The sequence below is a fragment of the Gopherus flavomarginatus genome, chromosome 6 (assembly GCF_025201925.1).
Source record: "Gopherus flavomarginatus isolate rGopFla2 chromosome 6, rGopFla2.mat.asm, whole genome shotgun sequence".
In the NCBI taxonomy this organism is placed as follows: Eukaryota; Metazoa; Chordata; order Testudines; family Testudinidae; genus Gopherus; species Gopherus flavomarginatus.
In genome coordinates, this window is record NC_066622.1 from 107,716,963 (window position 1) to 107,743,928 (window position 26,966).

Below are 26,966 nucleotides of genomic sequence, written 5' to 3' on the forward strand. Positions count from 1 at the left end.
GTAGAAAGTGTTTCTATACGAACCTCGTCTTGTAGCAAAGTTTTACTGTACTCTAGATGATGTCTTTCTAAAATGGAAGATCCATGAAGTTTTGCTAATGGAGACGCTGACCTGTTGAAAAACAAGAAATTGTTGACAATGTTTCAGAGTACATATTTTTATGGCTGTTTTAAGTTTGCAGTATTAACGTTCTATCGAGCTGCATATTCCACAGAGGGAGTTTGAAATAGTTTAACATTGCTTGACTAACCTGGTTCTGTGGCATGACACACATCAATACCTGGTTAAAATGACAATACGTATATGCCTTCAGCACTGTCATTGAGAAAAGATTAAGGGAGAGAGTTTCAAAAACACAAGGAACAGTAAGGTGCATAACTCCCATTTGTGCCTTTGAAAATTTACCCCATTTTGTCCGGTGTTAGTAGTTCTTGTTTCTTTAATGGATGCACCTTCCCTGTGTAGAAACATACCTATTATCCAGCTGTTTGTATTTATTGCTTTAGTAGGCTCTTGACCGCTCTTCTGGTTGGTATCATTCAAAGTGGACCGCCATTCACTGCATTTCTAATTTATTATGGTTTGCTTAAATCGAATGGAACTACCACGTCGACTGTGCAATGCTATTTCATTCCTTTCATGTCCTTGGGCCCTATCCCGCAGAAAGTATTTACAGCTTTAAGGACTACGCAGTCCGTGAAAGTTCATACATCTTCAGCCTGTCACAGAAAGCCTCCTTCTTAAATCATACTGAGTGTAAAGCAGAAGTAATTCCAGCTCTACACTAGAGTTCTGGGCAGTGAGGGAGAGGGTCATGTCCATGTTTTATTATAGTTGTTTTGAATATGGGCCATGCTTGGCTAACAGGTCAATTTCTGAGGTGAACCAAGGAGGAATGTGCATGCCATTCATTAATCTGTACATGGTAATCTGTGGTGGTAAAACCCAATAGATTGCTCACCCTGGCTGACCTCATGAATGGACCTTTTAGTCAGGGAGGACCCTGGTAGGAAGATCTGGCCTCAGCCCTTCTAAAGTTCTTTGGCTGAGTGATGCTCAGTAGGAAACAGTCTGTCTTTCTTCTGTGTCTTCTGGAGAATCCCTGACAATGATCAGAAAATGCCATTGCCATGGAGTACAACTTAAAAATTCCTTCATGGGAGAAGATGAGGGGTGTTACCTAACAAGTCATTCTGCATTACTGGCAGGATATTCTAAAGATCATGATTAGCTACTGGGGACTGAAAGCCTCTGGACTTTTTGTTGGCTAGCAAATGCACAGAAGCAAGTGATTACAATGTACAGTGTATATCATGAGAGAGAATGCATGAAAGATTAATTGACCTACAGATGAGAAGTGGGATCCTAGTTATGCACAATGATGTAAAAAGCAGAAAAAAATAAAATTGTGTGTATCACTGCAAACATTTACTAAGGAAAAGGAAACCCTTCTACTCCCCACATCATTTACAATATCTTATACACAGGGCTATGACAGCCAGATCCTTACTGGTGTGAACTGGCATAGCTCCACTGCAGTCAGCAGAACGACACCTATTTACACCAACTGTGGATCTGACTCTCTTTATTTTTTTTTTTTTAAATCACTGTAGTCAGCATAAGTATATTCTGTCTGATCACATTCCTAAAAGGACACACAGTATTTTATCTTATCTTCAAAACTAATATGCTGCAAACTGAGCTTTAGAATAATCTCTTGAAATAAGTCTGAAAACAATTTCCTTACAAAATTGTTTTTCTGTATCTCACTAGTTTGTTGTACAGTTGCTTATGAGTAGTGGGCCGATAGCAATATCTTGAGGGGACTTGACACAAAATATTACAAGGACTTGGCAAACTTTGTACAAGAAAATAAGTAGGTCACGCTTTGTTATTGCATTCCAGCCATGATAATGTCCTTATGAATTTGCCCACATGACCCCCTGGATCTGAGCTCAAGCCACTGTCCATGCCAGAATGTCCACAATGACCAAGAAGGGGGAAAGCATCTTCACCCACTGCCTAGCCAACCTAGTAAGGAGGGCTTTAAACTAGGTTCAAAGGGGGCAGGTGACACAAGCCCACAGGTATAAAAAAGTGACCTTAATAAAGGCTAAATGTTCAGTGGGGAAGGGGGCAGAGACAGAAAATTACAATAGGGTCCATAGGAGCAACAAGAGTGATAACGGGGTGGGGATGGGGAATCTGCTTTACATTTTAGATGTCTGTTCACAAATACAAGGCTTATGGGGAATAAACAGGAAGAACTAGAAGTATTAGTATATATGCTAAAGTATGAATTAATTGCCAGCACGGAGATTAATGGGATAAATCTCATAACTGAACTATCGACATAGAGGAATACAGCTTGTTCAGGAAGGACAGGCAGGGAAAAAAGGGAGGAGGTGTTGCATTATACATCAAGAATATATACACTTATTCTGAGGTCCAGAAGGAGATGAGAGGCAGACCACCTGAAAGTCTCTGGGTGCGTATAAAAGGAGGGAAAAGTCATGGTAGAGAGACTATTATAGCCCACCAAATAAGCAAGAAGAGGTAGATGAGGCATTTCTATAATCCATATCCAAGACCTGGTAGTAGTGGGGGACACCTCAGAGATCTGTTGGAAAAGTAATATGGCAAAACACAAATTGGCTAATAAGTTCTTGAAATGTGTTGGGGACAACTTTTTGTTTCAGAAGGTGGAGGAAGAAACCAGGGGGCAGTTATTTTAGACTTGATTCTGACCAACAGGAAGGAATTGGTAGTGAATTTTAAGGTGGGAGCCAATTCAATTCAAAGTGATCATTAAATGATAGATTTCCTGGTTCTAAGGACAGGAAGGAGTGAGGGTAGCAGAATAAAGACAATGAATTTCAAAAATGCAGACTTAAGCTCAAAGAAAAGGTAGCTAAGATTCCATGGGAAGAAAATCAAAGGGAAAAAAGAGTTCAGGAGATCTGGCAGTTTCTCCAAGAGGCAATATTAAAGGTGCAACACCCAAAACAATCCTGATATGAAGGAGAGATAGGAAGAATAATAAGAGGCAACTGTGGCTCCAGCAGAAGCTTTTTAGCTGAAAATCAGAAGTGGAAATACAGACAAATTGCTAAGGATGAGTACAAAAGGATAGCACAAGCAATTAGGGACAAAAATGGAAAGGCTAAGGCACAAAATGAGTTACACCAAGCAAGGGACATAAAAGCAATTAGAGAAGATCTTATAAATATATTAGAAGCAAGAGAAAGAGGAAGGAAAGTGTAGGTCCTCTACTTAGTGAGGAAGGAGAGCCAATAAAGGACAACATCAAGAAGGCTGATATGTTTAATGCCTATTTTGCTTCAGTCTTCATTAAAAAGGTAAATTGTGGCCACATACATAACATAATTAATGTTAACAACAAGGGGAAGGAATGCAAGACAAAATAGGGAAAGAACAGCTTAAAGAATATTTAGATAACTTAGATGTATTCAGGTTGGCAGGGTCTGATGAAGTTCATCCTAAGGTACATAAAGAGGAACTAGCTGAAGCAATCTGTAATCATTAGTGATTATTTTTGAGAACTCACTGAAGATGGCTGAGGTCCCAAAAGACTAGAGAAAAGTATTGTGTTTGCCCACCTTTAAAAAGAGGAACATAGAGGACTCAGAAAATTACAGAAAAATCCAGCTAACTTTGATACCAGGAACAAATTATTAAACAATTATTTTGTAAGAATCTAGAGAATAATGGTTATAAGTAATAGCCACCATGGTTTTGTTAAAAAGAAATCATGCCAAACCAACCTAATTTCCTTCTTTGACAGAATTCCTGGCCATGGAGATGGGGAGAAGCAGTAGATGTGCTATATCTTGATTTTAGTAAGGCTTTTGACATAGTCTCACGTGACATTCTCATAAGTACACTAGGAACATGTGGTCTAAATAAAATTCCTATAAAGTGGGTGTAAAACTGGATGAAAATCTATACTCAAAGACTAGTTCATGGTCAAACGGTGACCCACAGGGGTCAGTCCTCAGTCTGATACTGTTCAATATTTTCATTAACGACTTGGATAACGGAGTAGAGAGTGTGCTTATAAAATTTGCAAAACAAACAAAACAAGCTGGGAGGAGTGGCAAGTACTTTGGACGACAGGATTAGAATTCAAAACTATCTTGACAAATTAGAGAACTGGTCTGAAATTAGACCAATCAAATGAAATTCAATAAAAAAACTTTACAAAGTACTTCACTTATGAAGGAAAAATGTACAACTATAAAATGTGGAATAAATGACTAGGTGGTAGTACTGCTGAAAAGGATCTGTGGGTTATAGTGGATCACATGAGCTAACCATCCTGCTCTACTTGGTCCTGTTGAGGCCTCAGCGGAAGTACTGTATCCAGTTCCTGGCTCCACACTTTAAGAAAGATGTGGACAAATTGGAGAGAGTCCAGGGGAGAGCAACAAAAAGGATAAATGGTTTAGAAACTGTGACCTATGAGGAAAGGTTAAAACTATGCATGTTTAGTCTTGAAAAAAGAAGGCTGTTATAAAGAGGACTGTGATGAGTTCTCCACATTCACTAAAGGTAGGACAAGAAGAAATGGGCTTAATCTGCAGTGAGGGAAATGTAAATTACATATAAAGGTAATTAATCTCTGGAATAGGCTTCCCAGAGAGGTTGTTGAATCCCAGTCCTTGGAAGCTTTTAGTAACAGGTTAGACAAACAACTGTCAGAGATGGTCTAGATATACTTGGTCCTGTCTCAGTGTGGGAGCTGGATTAGAGACCTCTTGAGTTCTCTTTCAGCACTACACTTCCACGATTTTTAGCCTACTAGCTCGAGCTAAACTGGTGTAAGTCTGTCTACTCAGGCTGGGAGGCACACTCCCAGTTGCAGTGTAGACTTACCCTTTGGCTCTTTCACTCAGCATAAAGAAGCCAGAGTGGGAGTGAGGATCTTGCACCTGGGACTTGATCCTGCTGTACTGAAATCAGCAGGAGTTTAGCCACTGACTTCAGAGGAAGCAGGATTCACCTCCTTCATCTTCTTAGCCCTCGTCCAGACTAACCCGCGGCATCGGCGGGTTAAAATCGATTGCTCGGGGATCGATATATCGCGTCTAGTCTGGACGCGGTGTATCGATCCCCGAGCGCGCTTACATCGATTCCGGAACTCCATCAATCCGAACGGAGTTCCGGAATCGACGCGGAGAGCCGCGGACATCGATGCCGCGCCGTCCAGACTGGTGAGTACCTCGATTTTAGAAATTCGACTTCAGCTACGTTATTCTCGTAGCTGAAGTTGCGTATCTAAAATCGATTTTAATTCCTAGTCTGGACGTGGCCTTAGCTAGGGGTAGTCAATAGGTGAACTGTGGGCCAAATCTGAACTGCCAGATGCTTTTGAACAGACCCTAAATCTTTTTATTTACTTATTATTATTGTTATTCTTTTTTATTATTTTGTCTGGAGTTTGTACCTTGACCAAGACATTTGGACCTTTACAAAAAATAACTGACTGCTTCTGTTCTAGGCTCTACACAACTTCACTCTGGCCTACATCTTAAATCTTGTCTCCTAATGTGCTCCCTCTCACCAGCTTCACTCTGCCAACAATGTTAGCTCCAATACCCATTTCATTTCCTTCTCCCATTCCTATCTTCACACCTTCAATATGGCCCCTTATGAAAGACATTCCTCAGAATCCAAGCATAAAAGAGGATCACCCTCTCTTTAAGACAAATTAGGAAAAACATTAGCTAAGAGGACTCTTTCCTCAGGCTCTCCCAAAGGGTCTTGTCTTGGTGTTTTCATATAGGTTATAAATACTCTGGGTCAGATTCTCTTGATAGATGTACATGCTTTGCAAATAATTATGGATAATAGTATAGTTTGTATCTTTGCATGTGGTGATATGTTCACATCTTTATTTTAGTTACTGGTACAAATGTTATATGTACAGGTGTTTGTACTTATAAATCAGTGTAGCTGAACTTACTTCATTTGATACAAATTATTGGTCCCTCTGTGATCAATGTCATGGCAGAAAGCAGCTGCAACCATGGCAAAGGCTTCTAGATCGGTAAAGTATTTCTTTAGTCTACCTGTCTATAAAGGAGAAGAGACTTTTTTGAGTATATACCTGCTTGAATTTTACAAATACTCTTGAAATTAAAAGAACTACAAATTGAATGTAAGATAGGTTTACAGTGACAAAACATACCATTAGTAAGGTGAACATGGTCTGTCCCACGTTGAATCCATGACGCCAGTTATGGTAAGTTATATCCCGATAACCCTTTCTGACTGTGTACATCCATCTTGTGAGTACCTGTTACAAATAAAAGGCATATCCTACTCAGTAGTGTTCAAATATAACAAATTCCTGGAATGTCTTTAAAATTAAGATGGAATTTTATATCTTTACAGGAAAATATGCAGCTTTTACAAAGCTGAAACATTGTTGCTAATTAAAATAAACATAGATGCTAACCACTGTTATGTAAGTCAATGCTAGTTTAATTTTTTATCTAACTAAGCACACAATGATTTACCACCTAGCTTTACATACTTATTATGAATCTGTGAAAAATATCTGGTCAGAACAGTGGAAAAGTAAAAGATATCGAATGTTTTATATACAAAAAGCTAAGAATGGATGTATGCTACTGTTGCTTCTAATATTTTACTCTGGGACAGTTCTAATTAAAAGAACTTGGAACTGAGGGGTAAAATGTACCTAATATGACAAAATAAATCTGACCTCTGCTGGGACTTTGAACTTTTCAACCACATTTATCTCAAAGAATAATCGTATTCCGCACTTAATCAAGCCATGCTCTGTAACGGGAAAGTCACTGAAGCGGAATTCATAAAGTTCCACTTCCTTTGGATCAGGTAATTCCTCTCTCTGTTAGGGAGGAAAAAAAAAAGACCACAACAGTTTCACTTTGTAAGAAGGAAACTAGAGAAAATTCAGTTTTTTACTTGCTTTTTTACTCTATCCCTATATAAAGAGTTCATGGTCAGGCCCATCATGTGTGCATAGCTCTCAGGTTTCAATGCACACTACTGTATATTAAACTATAATATGTACTTTAGATCACTGCTGTTTTTCTGGTCAAACAAAGGGGATGGGTACCATTTATTGCTTCCTGCAAACTGGTTTTTCTTCCCCACGTGCATTCCAACAAAATTCACATTACAATTATAGTTTTTTTAGTTATATATTGGGTAAAAAACAATGGTTACTTTATTTTAGAATGCATTTCTTAATTATGCATACAATTATTGTACTTCAGATTATTATTATTGTATTACATACCTCACCTGTGCGACTTCAGTGAATCTTTGGGATAGATTATCAACTGTTACCCTATAAATCATGGGTGCAACTGAGGGTGGGAAGAGGTCTTCTAATAGTTCAGGGCTACCTGGACCTCTGACCCCCTTCCCTGGTGTCTTCTGAGTGCACCTGCCTCTAGGTCTTAGGCCTCCCACTTTCCCTCTCTGGCAGAATCCTATGATTCTCCCACCAACAAAGATTACTCAACAAGTCTGTCTGGACTCAATACCTGCAGTTCTTCCCTTCAGGAACTTGAGAAGCAGTGCATAAAGTGACCCAAAACAGCTGTCTTAAAACAATGTATTGTTGAATCTTAACAGTAGGAATACAGCATAGCAAGAGAAAAGCATTTTTAGGGCAATGAAAGGCATATGTGCATGTTTATCTTACCTAAAGACTTGCCTTCCCTTAGCAGAAACCCTAGTTGGGCTAAGCTCCCTGGAGACATGCCCAACTCTGGAAGGCAGTTTCTTCCCCTTAAGCACCTCACAAAAGCAGTCTCTTTCCCCTTCAGAGAGTGTCCCTATAAATCCGTCTCAGCCTTTGATCTCCCTACCTTCACAGAGTGGATGACGTAGTCCTGGGAAAGCTGGTCTGGCAAGCTCACCAGGGAGGCGGAGCTAGCATATCAATTAATAATCCTCCTGGTTTTCTGAGGAGCTCTTATCTGGGCTACTGCCTATCTTCCTGGGTAGTTTTCTTACCATCTGGCTAAAGTACAGTAAATATCTTAACAGTGCCCAGACAAACATAGAACGGATGGTATTTTGTAGATTACAGGAAACTCCAAATCCGCCACAGTCATTTGCCCCTACCTCTGGATGGTTCTGTGCCAGTTGTGTCCCTTGTGTAGTTTAGTTTAGAGCAAACTCTGCTCTACACTGGCTTCCAATGGCCCCAAGGGACAATTCTGGCAGCAGGGGACTGCCTGAGTGCATGCTCTTTCCCCTCAGGAATATCCTTTATTTTAGAGGCAAGTGTAGCTACCATCAGAAATGTCCCCTACCCTATCTGCTTGGTTTAAGACTGCTTTGCACTGAGGGACCACTAACAAACCAGACTTAATGTGTATGAACATTAGGATGAGAACTATAATTTGCATTTCTCTTTAAAAGAAAACCTTTATTGTGTATTGATGCTATAACTTTATATTTTAGGTCCTTGTTTAAAAAAACACAAAAAAGAAACTGCACATGCAAGTTAGATTATCCACTTCATTGAAATGAATGGGATGTGGAACAGTGATGTCCCACCTTTGCAATTGTTGCTGTTTGGTTGGAGATATTTGCTGCAAATATTGGTTAATGTACATGCAAAAATATTTTTGTCTTTTCTCCCAAATGTGGAATTTCCCTTTAAATTTACTCTGGTCTGGGTTCAAGAAGAGAGAATGGCCAATCCTGGAGCACTGACAGTTTTAAGGCCCAATGCTTTGTAAGCCTTCAGGACTAGAAAACACCTGCTTTATCGCATTAGTGACCTGACATTCCAGGCTTCCTATAGGATTAAACATTTCTATGTAGTCCTGGCACTGCATGAGATATCAGCCCTTCAGTTCTTGATACCCCGAGGTATAGAAAAAGCTATTTAATTTAGTTTCTAGCGGTTTTAAAAATCCATTCCAGTGTTTTATTCCACTTGGATGCCCCCAGAGGGTAATTAAGGCACCTTGATTTACAAGTGAAGAGATCTAAAAATGTATTATTGCTATTAAATTTTGTAAGTCTTAAATTTAAAATGAATTTACTTGAAAATGTGAAGGTATAATTTTCTATTGATACTTTTCATTTCACTAGTGGATGTGCTTATATAATCAGATGTAATTTAACAAGAGCTTTTAACTGTAAAAACCGTGTACAGTCCTAAACCTGATATCTGCAATGTTTTTGGAGGAAGGAGGAGAAAGAGAGCTCATTTTACTGATAATTATCTATAACTTTAACCATAAATTCCTGCTACACGGCAAAGTAAATACAAACCAGTTAACTAAAGTTTTTCAAATACCTAACAAATTATAGAAACACATCAGGTGCTATTGCTGCTATTAAACCCCTTCATATCCTATACATTCACTTCTTATTCTGGTGCCCTGACAATTTCCTCCTCCTCCTATGTATGTTGTACTAATATACACACAACTATACCTTTTAAATTGAGTTTTTGCCATTCTTATATACAGTATCAGAGGGGTAGCTGTGTTAGTCTGGATCTGTAAAAGCAGCAAAGAATCCTGTGGCACCTTATAGACTAACAGACATTTTGGAGCATGAGCTTTCGTGGGTGAATACCCACTTCGTCAGATGCATAGAAAATAGCATCATCTGTCAGTGTGATCCTAGTTCCTAATTGTGCATTTTACCCTTGTATTTCAACCAAACAATATAAGCAAAGGATTCAGTTTCCACCCGCCGTATGGTGATGCTGACCATGCAGCCTAGAATAGAATTTGGTCCATTTTCTTTGAATCGAGCTGCTATCATAATGATCCCTGGATAGTTCAGCTCCTCTTGAACAGTACAAAGACTTTACTTCCTGCATTACCACTGACAGATTTTCATATGAAAATCCAGGGAGAATGCTGTTTTAGTGAGTTGATACCATGGGAAGTATATAGGTTGTATATCAGCGTATGAGCGAACCTAACATATTGCCAAAAATATTTTTACGAGGCACCTGCACAAGATCCCTGGAGCTGATGACTAATATAAATATGTTGTATTAAGTAGAAGAAGGTTAAATAACACATTTTTAACACAAACACAAAGGAGTCCCATCACAGTCTGAAGTTAATAGGCCACTGAAAGTTTAAGAATCGGGTTTCATTACTTACCAAAATCTTGAGGAGGGCTTTCTCATCACAGTCTTCAGTACTGGTTACATTTAATTTCTCTTTGTATTTCTAAAGTGAAAATGAATGAAAAATTAAGTTTCTGTTCCACAAGATTCCTATTTGAATTCTGTGGTACTAGAAAGATACTCACCAATATGGACTGAATTTCTTCAGGGGTGGCCTTTGTCTGGTACATGAGCATTTCCTGAGCAATGTCTTTCCTGTTTTCGAGCTTATTCATTTTGTCATAGGTGTCAGTATTTAAAACAGACCATCCAAGGAATTGTGTAAGACTCTGGAACAAAACAGAGGAAAATGGAGGTGATGTAGTGACAATTCATTTGGCTTAATAGTAAAGGAAAACTGACAATTTGAACTCCTTAAAATGTCCAGGAAGGTACTTACGTGTCTCCCACCAACACAGCTTCTGAGCCACAGGCACCGGCTTCCTCCTTGCCCTGGGGATGCTCAACCCTGGCTTTGCCCCAGGCCCTGCCCCAATTCCACCCTTCTCCAAACTTTCACCCCCATCTCTTCCCACCCAGTTCTGCTCCCTCTTTTGAGTGTGCCCTGTCCCTGCTCTTCCGCCTCCCCCACAGCACCTCCTGCACGGCGCGGAACGGCTGATCACGGTGGGTGTGAGGCGCTGGAAGAGAGGGGGAGGAGTTGATTGGTGGAGCCGCTGGTGGGCTTGAGGCACTGGGAGTGGGGAGCTGGCTGCCGGTGGGTGCTAAGCACCCACTAATTTTTTTTGTGAGTGCTCCATCCCTGGAGCACCCACAGAGTTGGTGCTCATGCTCTGAGCCCCTCAAAAACTTTAATAAATGCAGCTTCACAACAACCATGTAATATAGGGAAACATTTTCCCCATTTTGCAGATGGAGGCCTGAGGTGCACAGAGGATAAGTGACTTGCCCAGTATATGGGTGCTCACTTGAACCAGTGCACTGATGTCAACGGGACTTTACACAGGCTTGCTCTTAAGGAGCTCCTTGAAGGATCAGAGTCTTAGGGGTGACATCTAGTGAATCAGATGGTCTGTCATCTCTACCCTGAAGACTGCAAATACTAATTGTCAGTTCAATGATTTTGACCATCCTTAACTAATCTAATATGGGGTTTTTGTTTGTTTATTTGTTAGAATGATTTTTATGGTATCTGCCATCTGTTCAGTACTGGAAAAAAGCTCACGATCCATCATAACTGTACAAGTGTGTAAAGAGTTTTAATGGAAATACTTTTACTATTATGAAATTGTAATGAAGAGGATAACAAACTTGCAGTATAACTGCTACCTAAAATAATCCTTTTAGTAATTTTTAATTGAGACTTAACAAAAATATCTCCTAACATTAAATGATCATCTACAAAATCTTTCGTCTCATTAAACTTACTTCAGTGATTTGTTCATCAAATTCATCAAAGGGTTTTCCATCTTTTCTGTTGTAAAATGTAGCTACTCCCACAATTTCTTCTTTTTTGTTGACAATAGGCAAAGACAGGACATTTTTGATAACCCAGCCTGTCTCATCCACAGGCCCTTTCTGCAAGCAAACCAAAAGAAGAGGAAATATTGCATATTTCTTTTAAAATAGTCATACAATACTTTGGTTTTATAATTGTAAATGTCACAGTTGGTACCCAAAGATCACAAATAAGTACAATAACAAAATTATCAGCCACCTCCGCAGCTATGGAATGTATGAATATTTTTGCAATCAACTTTATGACTAATAGGTAGATGACATTAGGGTACTTTCCTATAATAATTACAATAAAAAAAATACTGTGTTATTACCTGAAACGAAAAATATTCATCTGCTGGTGCATTCATCATGTTACAAATCTGTGGTATAAGGAAACAAAAAAAGCCCCATTGTTTAGGTGCAGTATATACACTCGAATCCATAGTCTGGCATTTTAAAAAGGCATATTCGTTTTCTAAGAGAAAAATAACTGTCATTGTACATAAATCAAAAGTATTATTAAAGTAGAATTAGCTATGCCGGTATATGCCACTTGGAGTGCTGAAAACACTTTGCCTTGTATATGGTGCTCATAATATATTTTATTAAGCATGATAGTTACTTAACAATATGCAGGAAGAAGGCAAATTTTTAGGGCAGGAAGTAAAGAAGAATATATCCAATTTGAAACTGCATGGGGAGTTTTAGGAAGAAGTAAATAGTTGAGCTAACCCCTACTGTTACAGAAAGTGCCACAGAATCAGCAATGACTACAATAAACACAGAGACCTTTAATTTTGTCTCTCCTCTGAAAGACAATATCTTACACCATGTTGAAGCCTTGGTTCAGATTTCGGGCCAAGCTATCTTTCTGTTTATAACCCTGTACCAGGATTAAAACTAAACAAAAAATTCTACAAGTTTCTGTTTGCTGAGTTGCTGACAGATCGTTCTTTTGTGAGAATGGACTTGTACACCTGCAATGCAAATCAGAGACCTAAGCCCTCCTACTCATGAGATGTCCTAAGATCTGTTAGGAAATCCCCTGGTTCACAGGTCATCTGCATAGAGGTCTTGTCCCTCCAGGCTATTGATTGACCCCTGTATTCCATGGCAGCTATAATCCTGGAGACAGTGTGATATCTCATATAGGCACTTATTGTATTTCCAGTCATATAGTCAATATAAGGAAGTTTTGATGATGGCTCCCGAAGTCTCTGCTTGATCAAAGAACTCTATAAAATGTGTAACTTTCTTTTTTTGCAATTAACTTACAAATCCATTTTCAGCAACATACGTTGGCAACCCACTAACAAGACACCAGTGATCTGCAGGAGGTGACCTGTAGAGACAGAATGAGATTCAATAAGTCAGTATCACAGATATAAACATGTTGCAGTTCTACCTGAGCAACGCCGCTAACGGCTACATATTTAACAAGCTGATAATGAACACTTACGGAATGACTTTGATTTCTTCTTTTCCATGTAAAATATAATCAATAATCTTATAAAAGATGACTTCCTAAATAAAAGAGGAGAAAAACATGCGTTAATTATCCTGTACAACTAAATTCCAAAATTGTGATGTGTAAACCGGAAACATTTATACTTACTCTGCCATCGGGTGTTTTTGGTCCTTTATAAGGCTCTGCTTCTCCCAGCTTGATTGGCCATTCATCATAGAACTCCTAAAAATAATGACACACAAATTAACAATACAAAGCGTTTCTCAATTACATACCAATAGGTAACATGAAATGCATGGGCAATCATTTTAGGCTATACTTCGCCATAACCCTACTTGGTCTGGTCACATCTCAAAATAGTATGAAGAAAACATTGTTAAACATACTCCAAACAGAAGTTTTAGCAAGTAAGTTGCAGATTAGTGTGAAAACCAATGCCAGAAAACTGCATGGCTTTCTCAACATTTTAGTGGGTGGGAGAAGTATATAATAAAAATAACCACTTGAGCCTAATCTGCATGTTTTACGTATGTGGCCTGCCCTATTTTTATATATTTTACATGTAATTTTGGTGACTCATATTAGTTGAATATAGTTCATGCTTCATGGCATTTTGAAAGCATACTTAGAAAGCATAGCCCATTGATTCCATGGAGAAAGGCACTTTAGAGATATCCGTGACAGACAGATTAGGTAGTAGAGGGATTAATTTTTTACAATGATATTGAATTAAATGAATTCTACATTTCCAAGTAAGTGGTAAAATGCTGGTTACCTTCTCTTTGGTCATATCCAGCAGACCGACAGAGTATCTTTCACAGTTCAAATACATTCGAATAGTGTACAGTGCTTTGTGAAACTGTCGCTCAATATCTGTCAGTTCTTCAAATACTTTGTTGGCAGACCATAAAAGCATCTGCTTAAAATGAGAAAAAACTGGGTAAATATTCAGGTGGCGAAAAGAGAATGTATTACAGATGAAAAGAAAACATAGCCTCATGAGTTTCAGATATTAAAGAATGAATTCATAATGGAGGTTGATACCATTCTGTTACATGATAAATTTTATGTATTGTCTGTGTAACAGTGTGAGACCATATCATTAGTAATGATTTTACATAAGAAAAAGCTAATGAAGGTTCTCATTAACAAATCCTTCTTTACCTGACTTCTTCGGGTTTCAATATTGTAGAGATATGTGATATGGTATTGTTTTATGGCAATAGAAACAAAATTGAGGTATTTCTTAAAGACCTGTAAATGACAGAGGACAAAAATAAGACAAAAGATCAAACCAAGTAATAGGTGCTGCCATATTTATTGTTAAAAGAACAATAGTGTTCACGTTTTAATGGCTAAAGTTACCTCTTCATCCTCTTTAGAGAATTCAGGGGCATTTATTTTGTTAAGTGCCATCACAACAGCAAGCACCTCCTTTCCCTGCATAATAGGGGTTGCCAGCATGCTGTTAGTTGTGTAACCAGTTTGCTTGTCCACAAAGTCAGAAAAATGGTTATTCTGAAAAAACAAACAAAAAACAAACCACATTTAGTTATGATGAAGACCATTTATTATTTGTTACTTATTTACACAGTGCCACATATGTGAATGGAGTTTCACACTACAGAGAAAGATGGATTCCCAGCCCAAAAGAGCATAGCGATCAGAGGCCCCAATCCTACAAATATGTACGTACGTGCTTCACTTTAACATTAAGCACATGTGTACTTGTTGGTACTGAGCTGACACAGGTTATCCTTAAAACAAGGACAAACAGAAGGAGGAAGGACAAAGGAGAGAATAATATGACTGTGTTTATTTGGGAGGCTAATGCCTTTGGCTTGAAAATAATTATTTATATTTATGTATGTATTACTAATAATGTTATTTAATCATTCCTGTAGAAAAAATGCTTGATATTACCTCATCATACAATTGTGAAGCTGACATAAAAACATAAGGCCACATTTTCAGGCCTGCTCTTTTCTAAATGCTCAAACTCTCACAAGTGTACTGCTGAGGATGCTTCTGGCAGAGAAGAGTCCCCAGCAGGTATAGACCTGGCAGAGACAGTTGCTACACTTCCCTCCTGGCCATCCCCCATTCCCTGCACAGAAGACATGCTTGGGCTATGAGGACATAACAGAGGGAGTGACCAGAGTGTGAAGGACAATCCCCAACTGATCCCTTGGGGCCATGGTCACACAGTTAAACAAAAAACCAGAGCCCTTTCTCTGACAGCCCACTCTTGAAACTGGATGCAGCAAAGAATCGGTGATCTTTGAAAACATGATTTTGTGTCGTCAATGTGCTTTAGTAAAATGCTGTTATTGTTAGGGAATAAGTTGCTGTTCTGTGCAGCAGTTTTGTATTTATATTTTGAAGTAAACTTAAAGATCCATTTACAATGCTTGTAACAAGTAGTAATATTTAAAATCATTTTATAAGATATTATCAAGGACAGCTGATAAAACACAAATTCTGGAGATATTTGGTTTCACAATTTGCTTGAGAGCCCCAGGATGATGGAAAATGGAAGCTGTACCCTTCCCATGCAACCATCTTTTAAGGCTAGCCAGTCAGTCAGCCCAGTGGGGCTGCATGACTTCAGTCAAATGGTGAATGCTATTGGCCAGTGCACATCACTCTTCAAGCTTCATCAAGCTGACTGCAACTAGGAAGACTGCAGCACTTGGTGGAAAGTAAAAACCTATCTTCTCGTGACTGGACTATGCTCCTTTGTGGTATATTAAAGATGAAATTGTGACCATTGGAATTTTCAGCTAAAGTATATGGCTGTTATACTCAGGGGCAGCTCTATGTATTTTGCCGCCCCAAGTATGGCAGTCAGGTGGCTTTCGGCGGCGCGCCTGTGGGAGGTCCACTGGTAACATGGATTCGAAGGCATGTTCATGGCGACCGGCAGGCTGCCCCCACGGCTTGCCATCCCAGGCACGCACTTGGTGCACTGGTGCCTGGAGCCGCCCCTGGTTATACTTGAAAAAGCATTGCAAATTATCCTATTGGCTTTCTTCTATGAAATGATTAACTTTTAACACAGAGGGTGAAATAAAAGCCAACACACAAGGCTTGTGCCTTAAGACCTATTTTGAGGGATTAAATGAGATTTAAGTGGTTCTTGTGGTTTTCTGCAGAGGGATGAATTTTACCCTGAAAGAAAAGTTCACAGAGTTTTTAGAGAACAATACAGAAGACTAACTAGCTAAGATGCTGGCATATTCACAGTAGCAGCTTTTTAATTGCTTCTCTGCACAACTTCTGACTAAGGGGCCATACTGCAAACACGTATGCACAAGACCAGTCTCATTGACTGCTTGCGTGGTCGTTTGCAGGATCAGACCCCAATTAATTAGATACAACAATAAACCAGAACATTTGCTGCAACAAAGTCTCAACTTTTGTTTCTTCCAAGCAATGCCTACCCAACAGCCACGTTCTTAGAGTTGTAGACTAACCCTTTACCTGTTGAATGAAAACAGTGCAATGTGAATATCTAATACTCCTCCCCTATAAACAATAACTTCCCTAAGTTTACACACAAACAAATATAGACAGTTTTTAAAAAAAATATGTCACAGTCAGTTTTATGTTTGATAACCCTCTCAGTTAAATAGTGCTTGTCATTAACTCTCTAACCTTCATATAAATCAAAACATAGCACCTGGAATAGGTTGCTGAGCCTCTTGTCTATTCACGGAAACATTGTCTACTAATATTACACTGCTCTACAGCCAAAATGCTTCTGAAATAAATGTAGTCCAACTTTACTAATTCTGGGTCACTGAGAACGAAAATGATGCTTAAAGTTGTTGATTGCCTCTAGTTTTCAAGATATGCTATTGGGTCAGTATATACGACCCTTGACTTGGGAATTATAAAGTTATAAAGGGAAGAGATCTCAATTTAAAGCAGAAATGACTAAAATACATCTTTGACTGGATCTATGAATAAATCTATGACTGGGTTTGGACAGTACTTGCTTTTTAGGCAAAACAATGAATGATGCAATCTGAAGCTGGTATTGCATCATACATGATATGAATTGCATCATGTTATTCCTAGAAGTCATGGATGATGCAATCATAATGAAGCTTACATCACTCTGCTGAACAAATTGCCCTATATCAGCTCTAGAAATCATATAGTGTCGTGCTCTCTTATTTGTCAGTGTTTGATTTTGCAAAGGGACACATTTCTGTTTAGTCAAAGTGAGCAGAGATGCCTCATACTTGTGTGAACAGTGCAAATAACTTCTGCTATGTTTGTGGTGAAGTGACTTTTGCATCACAAAAGCGCAGTATAACCACTATGGTTAAGAAAACCTATCACCTTTATTTTGGCTGCAAAATTGGAGATCAGGACAAGAGGTGGGCCCCACACATATGCTGCAACACTTGTGCAACAAATCTTCGCCAGTGGTTGAACAGGAAAAGGAAATCTATGCCTTTTGCAGTGCCAATGATTTGGAGAGAGCCAACAGATCATACCAGCAATTGTTACTTCTGCATGGTGCCTTCAGTTGGGAAAGGTGTGTCAAAGAAGAAAAAGTGGACTGTGCATTATCCAAACATTCCATCAGCTATACGCCCAGTACCCCACGGAGAAGGACTGCCGGTTCCTGATGCAGCAGAATCATTCTCACTTGAGTCAGACAAGGAAGAGAAAGAGGATGAAACTTCTGGTCCTGAAGCATCAATGTCACAGGACCCACATTTTCTCCCATCCTCCTCCTCTGAACCACACCTCATAACACAAGGTGAACTGAATGACCTTGTCAGGGATTTGGAACTACCCAAGAGTAAGGCAGAGCTGTTGGGCTCCAGACTACAGCAGTGGAATCTCCTGGCAGGATATCAGGGCAAATGGAGCCCATCAATGCTTGCAGACTATTGCTGGACAGTGACAAGAGATGCTCCATTTAATGAATACAAGAGACAAGCCAAGAATCGCCGAGTAGACACTGAATAGGACTAAACTATGTACATAATAGTTTTTTGCCTTTTGTTTCATAAATTTTATTTATATAACCCTTTTGCTGATTTTTAAAGTGTTACATAAACAGGACAGGTGAAATATTATCATGTAAAGCAACCATAAACACATGAAAAGACCTAGGTTTACAATTTATGATTAAAACTCTACTATCTACACAATATACATAGACATAAAATGTAAAAACTTAAATATCTTAGAAACAGTAGCCAATCAGTTGTTTTAATTGTCATATTTGAATTCAGCACATCAAAATACATAATAAATATCACATTTTATCTCTGAAGCAGACGACTTCTCAAAAATTGTAGACCAGTGTTATTAGCATTCATAACCCAAGGTGTTTCAGTGGACCAAGTACCTTTTTAATTACCATTGTCTGTACCATATCACTTTACTACACTGATTTGCTTGCATCTTCTGTGTCATCTCTTGTTTTGCAGGCACTACACAAGCTGAATTTACTGTTTTGCTTTTATATTTGTTTGTTTATCTGTCTTTTCTTGTAATTCCTTTGCTGTATGGAGAATTTCCAGGGAAGGTGGGCAGTGAAAGAAGGCACTTGAGGGCCTATTGGCAGAGATTGCCCTGGTCATGGACAAACTGTATATCCTGATCCAAACGGTCGTAAAAATAGCTTCTGCTAAGAGCTTTCAGTATGGGATAAATTCTTTTTTACACCGTGGTAAAAAATGCTACTGGTGTCTCATCAATAATAATCTGATTCGAAAATAAACTAATGGATGAAATCCATACAAGCATTAAAGTTATCTTAATTTTCATTATACACAGAGGTGGTAGCATCATCCATTATTAAGGTCTCCCAACACTTTCCATTATAAGACCCTGTTTTCAGTTCCTCATAACTTTGCCAAACTTTAATGATTTGTTTGCTTCAGACTGAAAAAGTTTTAGAAAATTTCAGCCAAAATGGTCCAGCCATTTCTGAGAATAGAGCCAGGAAAATATATGTTGTTTTGGTCATGTTAAAAAATCCTTAAGGCCTTTTCTTTGAAATGCTTTGGCATTCCTATGCTTTGGAACAGGGACTTGACATTTGGTAGTGGTGGAGCATTTGTGGCAGGGATGAGTCTCTTAATGTCTCTGAAATTCTTTCTAAATTTGGCCATTTAAAAACTTGAAAAATCACAAGTTTGCACATACTCACTAGAGACTCGCTAGATATTCACATCTAAAATCACTGAAGATTCCATCTTTACTGAGCATACTCAAAAAATCACACCTCCTAGAGCTGACCAAATCATGCATGCACCACCCCCACAGAGCAACTGAGTGTGCTCCAGCCCAGAGCTCTGGGGTTTCAGAAGGATCTTTCTCATAATTGCCACTGCAGGTTGGTGTGGGGCCATGCCCCAGAACTGAAAATCTGGAGCCGATCTGTCCTGTGCTCTTAATGACCCACCGGTTGGCATGTAGGCAGAGTAGAAGAGAAAACCACCTGATTCAAATGGAGATGGAACAAGAACCAGATGTGGGGGAGGGGAGAGAAAGGAATAAACTGGGACAAGAAGTCTGATAAGACTTGGACAGGAGAAGGGAGGAGGAATATTTTGGGAGCTGGGACTGCTTGGGAGAGGTGGGAGGAAGCTGGCCTGAGAGCCTCTGGAGCGGGAGATTGGAATTAGGAGCTAGTGAGCAAAATGGGATAGGAAATGGGAGTCAGTTGGCTGAGAGGAGTGGGGAACACTGAGATTGGACATGGAGCTGGGGGTAAGAGGAAAACTGCTTCTTTCTGGGCAAGGGGGCTGAGTCTAGGAAACACTGGAGGAAAAACAGTAGGGAGGGAATTAGAGACAGACCTGATGAGGAGCTGGAGCGTGGGGGGAGAACTGAGGCTTGCTGGGCAAAATGATTGGGAGAAGGATCTGGGTAGGGAATTGCTGGGAGATACTGAGATTGGATGAGGAGCCTGGAGAAGTTAGAGGGGACTGAGAGCAAGAGAAGGGGATGAGGGGAGAGAGGTATCAAATGAGGAGCTAGGTAGCATGAACTGGGACTGCCTGAACATTGAGATGGGGAACAAGAAGCTGAGACAGGAGGGGGAAATGGGGGCAGGATGAGCAAGGGGACTGGGAGTCATGGGGGAAATTGAGGTTCAGAGAGTGATCCCAGAGCAGAAGACTAGGACTGGTTGGACAAGAAGACTGGGATTGTGATAAGAAGCCTGAGGAGTGGGGACTGGGACTGGGCAAGAAAGGAAAATGAGACTGGGACAAGGAGCGGGAAAGAGATAGGACTGGGACAGAGACAGGTTGAAGGGAATGGGGCAGAAGAGGTCAAGCTTGGAGAAAACCAGCTGAACAGTCTGTGCTCCCTAGTGCACATACTTTCCTCCAGAACCTGGAATGGAACCCAAGACTTCTGAGTCTCGCCTTTCGTCTGCTGTCAACAACATTTGAAACTCACTGGAAAAGTATGCACCTTATTCTCTTCTAGTTCTGCTCAGTAATTACATGTTCCACATTTTCTGGGTGCCCACGCTGAGATCTTTGGGCTTGATTTACAGAAGTACTGAGCACGCACAGTTGCAACTGAAGTTAATGAGAGCTGAGTTCGAGTATATAATGCTAACTAGTCTGAAAAATCTGGTCCCAAGCATCTCAAACTAGGTACTCAAAATTAGAGGTTTCTGATTATCTGAATCTCTCAATTTTCTTGTCTATAAAATGGAAATAATGTCACCCTCGCAGGGGTGTTGTGAAAATAAATGAAATAATGTTAATGAAGCACTCCCATATATTGATGAGCACCATAGAAAAGCCCATGTGGAAACTGATAATTGAGAAGGGTTTAAATAGTGTGCAGTAAATAAGGCCTACGGCTGCACATTGAGCAATGAGTGTAAAATGAAATAATGAATAACTGTTCAGTAACTGAGCACCATCCAGCCTGTCACCTGAACGAGGCAGGGAATCTGTGGGAAAATAGTAGTTGAATGTGTAATTAAAGACTGTATTAGGGCTGTTGATTAATCACAGTTAATGCATGCGATTAACAAAAAAAAGAATCACGATTAAGAAAATGAATCACAACTAATCGCAGTTTAAATAGCACTGTTAATAGAATACCAACTGAAATGTATTAAAAATTTTGGATCTTTTTCAAATATATTGATTCCAATTGCAGCCCAGATTATAAAGTGTACGCTACTCACTTTATATCATTATTTTTATTATAAATATTTGCACTGTGAAATGATAAACAAAAGAAACAGTATTTTTCAATTCACCACATACAAGTACTGCACTGCAATCTCTTTATCGTGAAAGTGCAACTTACAAATGTAGATTCTTTTTGTTACAAACCTGCACTCAAAATCAAAACAATGCAAAACTTCAGAGCCTACAAGTTCACTCAGTCCTATTTCTTGTTCAGCCAATCGCTAAGACAAACAAGTTTGTTTACATTTACGGGAGATAATACTGCCCTCTTCTCAGGGGCGGCTCCAGGCCCCAGCACACCAAGCGCATGCTTGGGGTTGCAAGCCACTGGGGGTGCTCTGCCGGTTGCCGCGAGGACGGCAGGCAGGCAGGCAGCCTTTGGCGGCATGCTTGCGGAGGGTCCACTGGTCCTGTGGCTTCGGCGGACCTCCCGCAAGCAAGCCGCCGAAGGCTGCCTGCCTGCTGTGCATGGGGTGGCAAAATGCCTAGAGCCGCCCCTGCCTCTTCTTATTTGCAATGTTACCAGAAAGTGAGAACAGGTGTTTGCAAGGGACTTTTGTAGCTGGCATTGCAAAGTATTTATGTATCAGATATGCTAAACATTCATATGTCCCTTCGTGCTTCAACCACCATTCCAGTGGACATACTTCCATGCTGATGATGCTCGTTAAAATAATAATGCATTAATGAAATTTGTGACTGAACTCCTTGGGAGAAAGTTGTATGTCTTCAGCTCTATTTTACATGCATTCTGCCATATATTTCATGTTATAGCAGTCTCAGATGATGACTCAGCACATGTTCATTTTAAGAATACTTTCACTGCAAATTTGTCAAAATGCAAAGAGGATACCAATGTGAGATTTCTAAAGATAGCTACAGCACTTGATCCAAGGTTTAAGAATCTGAAGTGCCTTCCAAAATCTGAGAGGGATGAGTTGTGGAGCATCCTTTCAGAAGTCTTAAAAGGCAGGGTTGGCTCTAGTTTTTTTGCCGCTCCAAGCAACAAGAACAAAAAAAAATCCTCCGAGAGCGGACTGCCAAAGCAAAAAATGCTGTCCCTGGGATTGTGCTGTCCCAAGCACGTGCTTGATTTGTTGGTGCCTAGATCCGGCCCTGTTAAAAGAGCAACACTCCAATGCAGAAACTACAGAACCTGAACTACCAAAAAATAAAATCAACCTTCTGCTGGTGGCATCTGACTCAGATGATGGAAATGAACTTGCGTCGGTCTGCACTGCTTTGGATGGTTATTGAGCAGAACCCATCTCAGCCTGGACACATGTCCTCTGGAATGGTGGTTGAAGCATGAAGGGACATATGAATCTTTAGCATATCTGGCATGTAAATATCTTGTAACACTGGCACAACAGTACCATGCGAACGTCTGTTCTCACTTTCAGGTGACATTGTAAACAAGAAGCAGGCAGCATTATCTTCTGCACATATAAACAAACTTGTTTGTCTGAGCGATTGGCTGAACAAGAAATAGGACTGAATAGACTTGTAGGTTCTAAAGTTTTACATTGTTTTATCTTTGAATGCAGTTATGTTTTGTACATAATTGTACATTTGTAAATTCAGCTTTCATGATAAAGAGATTGCACTCCAGTACTTGTATTAAGTTAATTGAAAAATACTATTTCTTTTATTTTTACAGTGAGCACTGTGCACTTTGTATTCTGTGTTGAAACTGAAATCAATATATTTGAAAATGTGGAAAACATTCAAAAATATTTAAATAAATGGTATTCTATTATTGCTAGCATGATTAATCTCAGTTAATTTTTTAATCGCTTGTCAGACCTAGACTGTATCTTTGTGCACTTGCAAAAGGGGGGCCAAAAATGAAAGAAAATGGTACTGTTTGCAGAGTACAAAGTACCACAACTGCTTGTAAGATTTGCCATTAGAAACTCCAAATGGGATATTCAATTGTTTCTGTGCTATTGAGTATCCTCAAGAGGAATTTTAAGATCTTGAGTTCAAGGTAGAGAACTTATAAGTGTCTCTCAATGAAGAAGTGGCATGGAAGAGATGTTCCTCTAATCTCTGCTTTCCCACTTGTGAAGTTTTGCCTTTAGTAATTTTTGCTAGGATATGTCTAACTTGTAGGCCAATATAGAAATGCTGAATTGTTCCGAATTCTTTAATGTTGTGCCCTGGAAAAGGTCTCCTTTAATATTAGCTATTTGACATCCCATCTTTTAAAATTTGTATCTTTCCTGTCCTAGAGGAATATCTGCCAGCCTACATATCTGGGCAGTCTTCATATCTGGGAAAGGAATGAGGATTTTCTCACTAAACCAAGGCACTTTTGCCATATTTGCAGAGTGGTCTCTTGCATAGAATGTTTGAGCTCCTGAGGAAATAAAATATCTTCACCATAAATCAAATTGGAAAGAATAAAAAGAGAGAAATACACAGTTTTGGTGCTTTGATATATGGGGCTATTGTTTTGAGTTTCTGTAAAATATACCCAGTTCCGAATTCATCACATTATAGCTGTCCTGTTACAAAAGTTTCCAGTCGAAGGGACCAGTGCCTCCTTCCTTTTCTTTTGACCCTCAGCAAGCTGATTCTTGGTAACCTTCTATCACATTAAAATTGCTGTTTATTTCCTCTAATTCTTTATTTATCTGAAGTAAGTAGCAGTACTGGGAGGACTTGTAGGAAATGCAGTGTTTGAGGAAGGATCTTCATTTTTATCAAGATGAGTCGCCCCAAACATGGATAATAGTAAGTTTTGGCATCTTTGAAAGTCTTGACATAAGATACGTAAAAGAAGTTGCAGATTTAGCATTAGTAGTTTAGGTAAATTGGGTGAGTTGTCCAATTTACAGTATGTGGATCCTTGCAGGGGAGAGGGGGCCTGTTAGGATGGAAATTTAATTAGAAAGTCTCTGTGGGCAGATTCTTCAGGAAACTGCCTCTGATTTTGTCTTATTCACCTGATACAGTTCTGTAGACATCTAAATCATGTTATCATGTTTAAAGCATTAGACACCTGTGCTTCAATGAGATAGAGAATCTACAAAAAGAGCAATTTTATGTTCTTCATCATGAATTTTGATGCCTTGAATCTCTGGAGATTCTCTGATAGCTATTGCAAGTAGTTCAGTGCAAGTGTGTTGTAAACAAAAGATGTGACAAAGGGAAACCTTTGCTTGTCTTCTGCTTTAGGACAAAGTGTCTGATTTGGAGCCATTCAAATAAAGGAATGCAGACAGAGAATTGAGTCCTGATCCAGCTTCCATGTGTGGCTCCTGATGTCTCTATAGTACTTGGCACAATGGGGTCCCTATTTAGCCTGGGCCTGCAGGCATTACTGCAAATTAATCAATAACAGTAGTAGGGTCTGCTAGGTCTCTGAATCCAAGACACTGTATCCCCCCTAAAGTGGACAAACACACCAAAACAAGAAGAGGGTCATGTTCTGTTTCCCAAAGAGGTGGACTTTAAGTTTGTGTTGGGAGTGCAATTATTCCAGGCCTAAGACAGAATTAGTGCTGGGGAGTGAGAGAGCTATCTGGTTATATGAGTTTTACAGTGGAATAGGAGAATCCAAGAATTGACACTAGCAGAGAAATTAGCACATGATACCTTGTGATAAATCCTTTAGTAATTTGGAAGTTCTTATTTACTACCACTGAGGTTATAATGTAAGATATTTAGACCGCAGAGTTCCTGATCCTCCACTCAGTTATGTCAGTTTTACCTCAGTGTAGCTCCACTGACTTCACCAGAGTCACACTGAGGTAAAACCAGTATCGTGGAGTGGAGAACCAAGACCACTGGGTCAGATTCTGCTCTTTGTTACACAGGTGAGATTCACAAAACAGGATAAGCTCGTGGAATCACCCTGGATTTACACTGTGTAATTGAAATCAGAATCTGACTCAGTTATCCTGAGTCACAGAGTCATAGAAATGTAGGGCTGGAAGGGTCATCCTGTCCAGGACTCCAGCCTCCTGCACTGAGGCAGGACCAAGTAAACCTAGACCATCCCTGACGGGTTTTTGTCCAACAGGTTCTTAAAAACCTCTAACGATGGGGATTCCACAACCTCCATTGGAAGCCTTTTCCAGAGCTTAACTATCTTTATAGCTAGAAAGATTTTCCTAATAGCTAACCTAAATCTCCCTGGCTGCAGACTAAGCCCTTCTTTTCCTATCTATTGTTTTACCTCTGTGTAATTCCACAGTGTCTTCATATATAATAATAAAAAAGCCTGAAATTGTTGAAAATTAAAACCAAATCTATCAATATATTTCCATAAATTTAGGTACTGATAGTTTGATCTCAAGTTTTAAATAACTTTAGACTCTGGGCACAATCTTCCTCTCTGTAGCAGGGTGCTTACCGTGCTCCTGCCCTGAAGGGCTTAAAACAGCCCTGGGGGAAGGTTGTGGCTGGGAGCTACTAAGATGGGTTGATTGGGAAGTGGCTGCAGCTGGGCCATGCCCCAGTCAGGTCACAGCTGGCTAAAGAAGCTGGGAGCCAAGCCCTCAGGAGTCTCTCTCTGCCTGTAGAGGGAGAGGGTCTGGCTGCAGGGAGCTAGACATAGGGTACCTGAGTGGAGCAGAGGCAGAGGAGCTAGGGAAGCTCCTGCCTGGAAAGCCCCAGACCGCAGCCTAGCATTAGGCCAAGAGGTAGTGAGGGTTGCAGGGGGCAGCCCAGGGGTAGGCAAAAAGGCAGCAGGTCCAACCCCTTTTTGCCTGTGATGAGTGGCTGATACTGCAGTCTGCCCCAGTGAATGGGGGCTAGATGGAGACTGGGCAGTAGCCAAAACTGAGGCAAACTGGAGATAGTGGGTTGGGGGTTCCCCAGGGAGGGGACATTCAGATTGGTGGGGTACTGCCAGGGGGCAGCACCCCAGTTAAAAGGGCACCAGGGTCCAGGGAGGGACACAGGAGCCAAGAGGACAGGTGGATCACTGGCCTGCAGAAAGTGCTCCTGGCTGGAAGTGAGCTAATTCCTGAGGATGACCAGCAGGAGGTGCCACGGGTGAGTCCGCACATCTACACTCTCATTTGCACCAGTGGAAATCAAGAGTAATTTTAGTGCAAGCAATACAGTTACATCAGTGTAACTGGGAGGAAATCAGGCCCACTATTTCTGAAAACAACTTGCATATATTTTTCATAAGGCTGTTGCAAATCTGAAGTGAACATGTGTAATTAAGATCCAGCTTGCATCTTTAGACTACCATATATGGAATCTGATTCTGATACCAGGTTACACTGCTGTGAATCAAGGGTAACTTCACTGAAACAATATACCCATTATGGGGTAAAACAAGTGTAAGTGAGATGAGACACTGCAGATCTTCTGAAGAAGAAAATAAATTAAAAAACTGAAATCCACATTTGAATTTTCTGGAATAATTGTGCCATTCATTTATAGTGAATCCAACCTTAGTTGAAAAATCAGTTCAGAGAGGTTCTCACTGTCTGGTCTGTCTCCGGAAAAGCTATTTGCTCTGTACCTATCCCCTTCCATGGTCCTCATTCCAGATCTCAGGTTCTTCAATGAAAGGTATGTTTTCTCCTCTAACATTAAAGCACATTTTTTGGACAAACCTTGTGTCTTTTGCAATGACCCCTTCTTATTTCTCTGCTTTTAGGCATCCTGAAAAACTTAAATGTATTCTGACAAAAAAGTTATGCAAAAT

At 39.9% G+C, this 26,966-nt stretch overlaps 1 protein-coding gene across 3 annotated transcripts in view; it reads right to left on the reverse strand.

Annotated features, from left to right (window-relative positions):
* The window catches only part of PDE6C (phosphodiesterase 6C), a 48,090-nt gene that overhangs the window by 13,722 nt on the left and 7,402 nt on the right, over nt 1–26,966 (reverse strand). For all 3 annotated transcript variants that reach the window (XM_050959411.1, XM_050959410.1, XM_050959412.1), the window contains exons 2-15: nt 14,463–14,615; nt 14,262–14,351; nt 13,873–14,013; nt 13,245–13,319; nt 13,089–13,153; nt 12,905–12,971; nt 11,962–12,009; nt 11,558–11,707; nt 10,315–10,458; nt 10,164–10,232; nt 6,752–6,898; nt 6,212–6,319; nt 5,987–6,096; nt 24–111 (exon numbers count right to left, since the gene is read on the reverse strand). In XM_050959411.1, the coding sequence (XP_050815368.1) occupies nt 24–111; nt 5,987–6,096; nt 6,212–6,319; nt 6,752–6,898; nt 10,164–10,232; nt 10,315–10,458; nt 11,558–11,707; nt 11,962–12,009; nt 12,905–12,971; nt 13,089–13,153; nt 13,245–13,319; nt 13,873–14,013; nt 14,262–14,351; nt 14,463–14,615 (1,455 nt within the window). The remainder of the gene's footprint in view (nt 1–23; nt 112–5,986; nt 6,097–6,211; nt 6,320–6,751; nt 6,899–10,163; nt 10,233–10,314; nt 10,459–11,557; nt 11,708–11,961; nt 12,010–12,904; nt 12,972–13,088; nt 13,154–13,244; nt 13,320–13,872; nt 14,014–14,261; nt 14,352–14,462; nt 14,616–26,966) is intronic.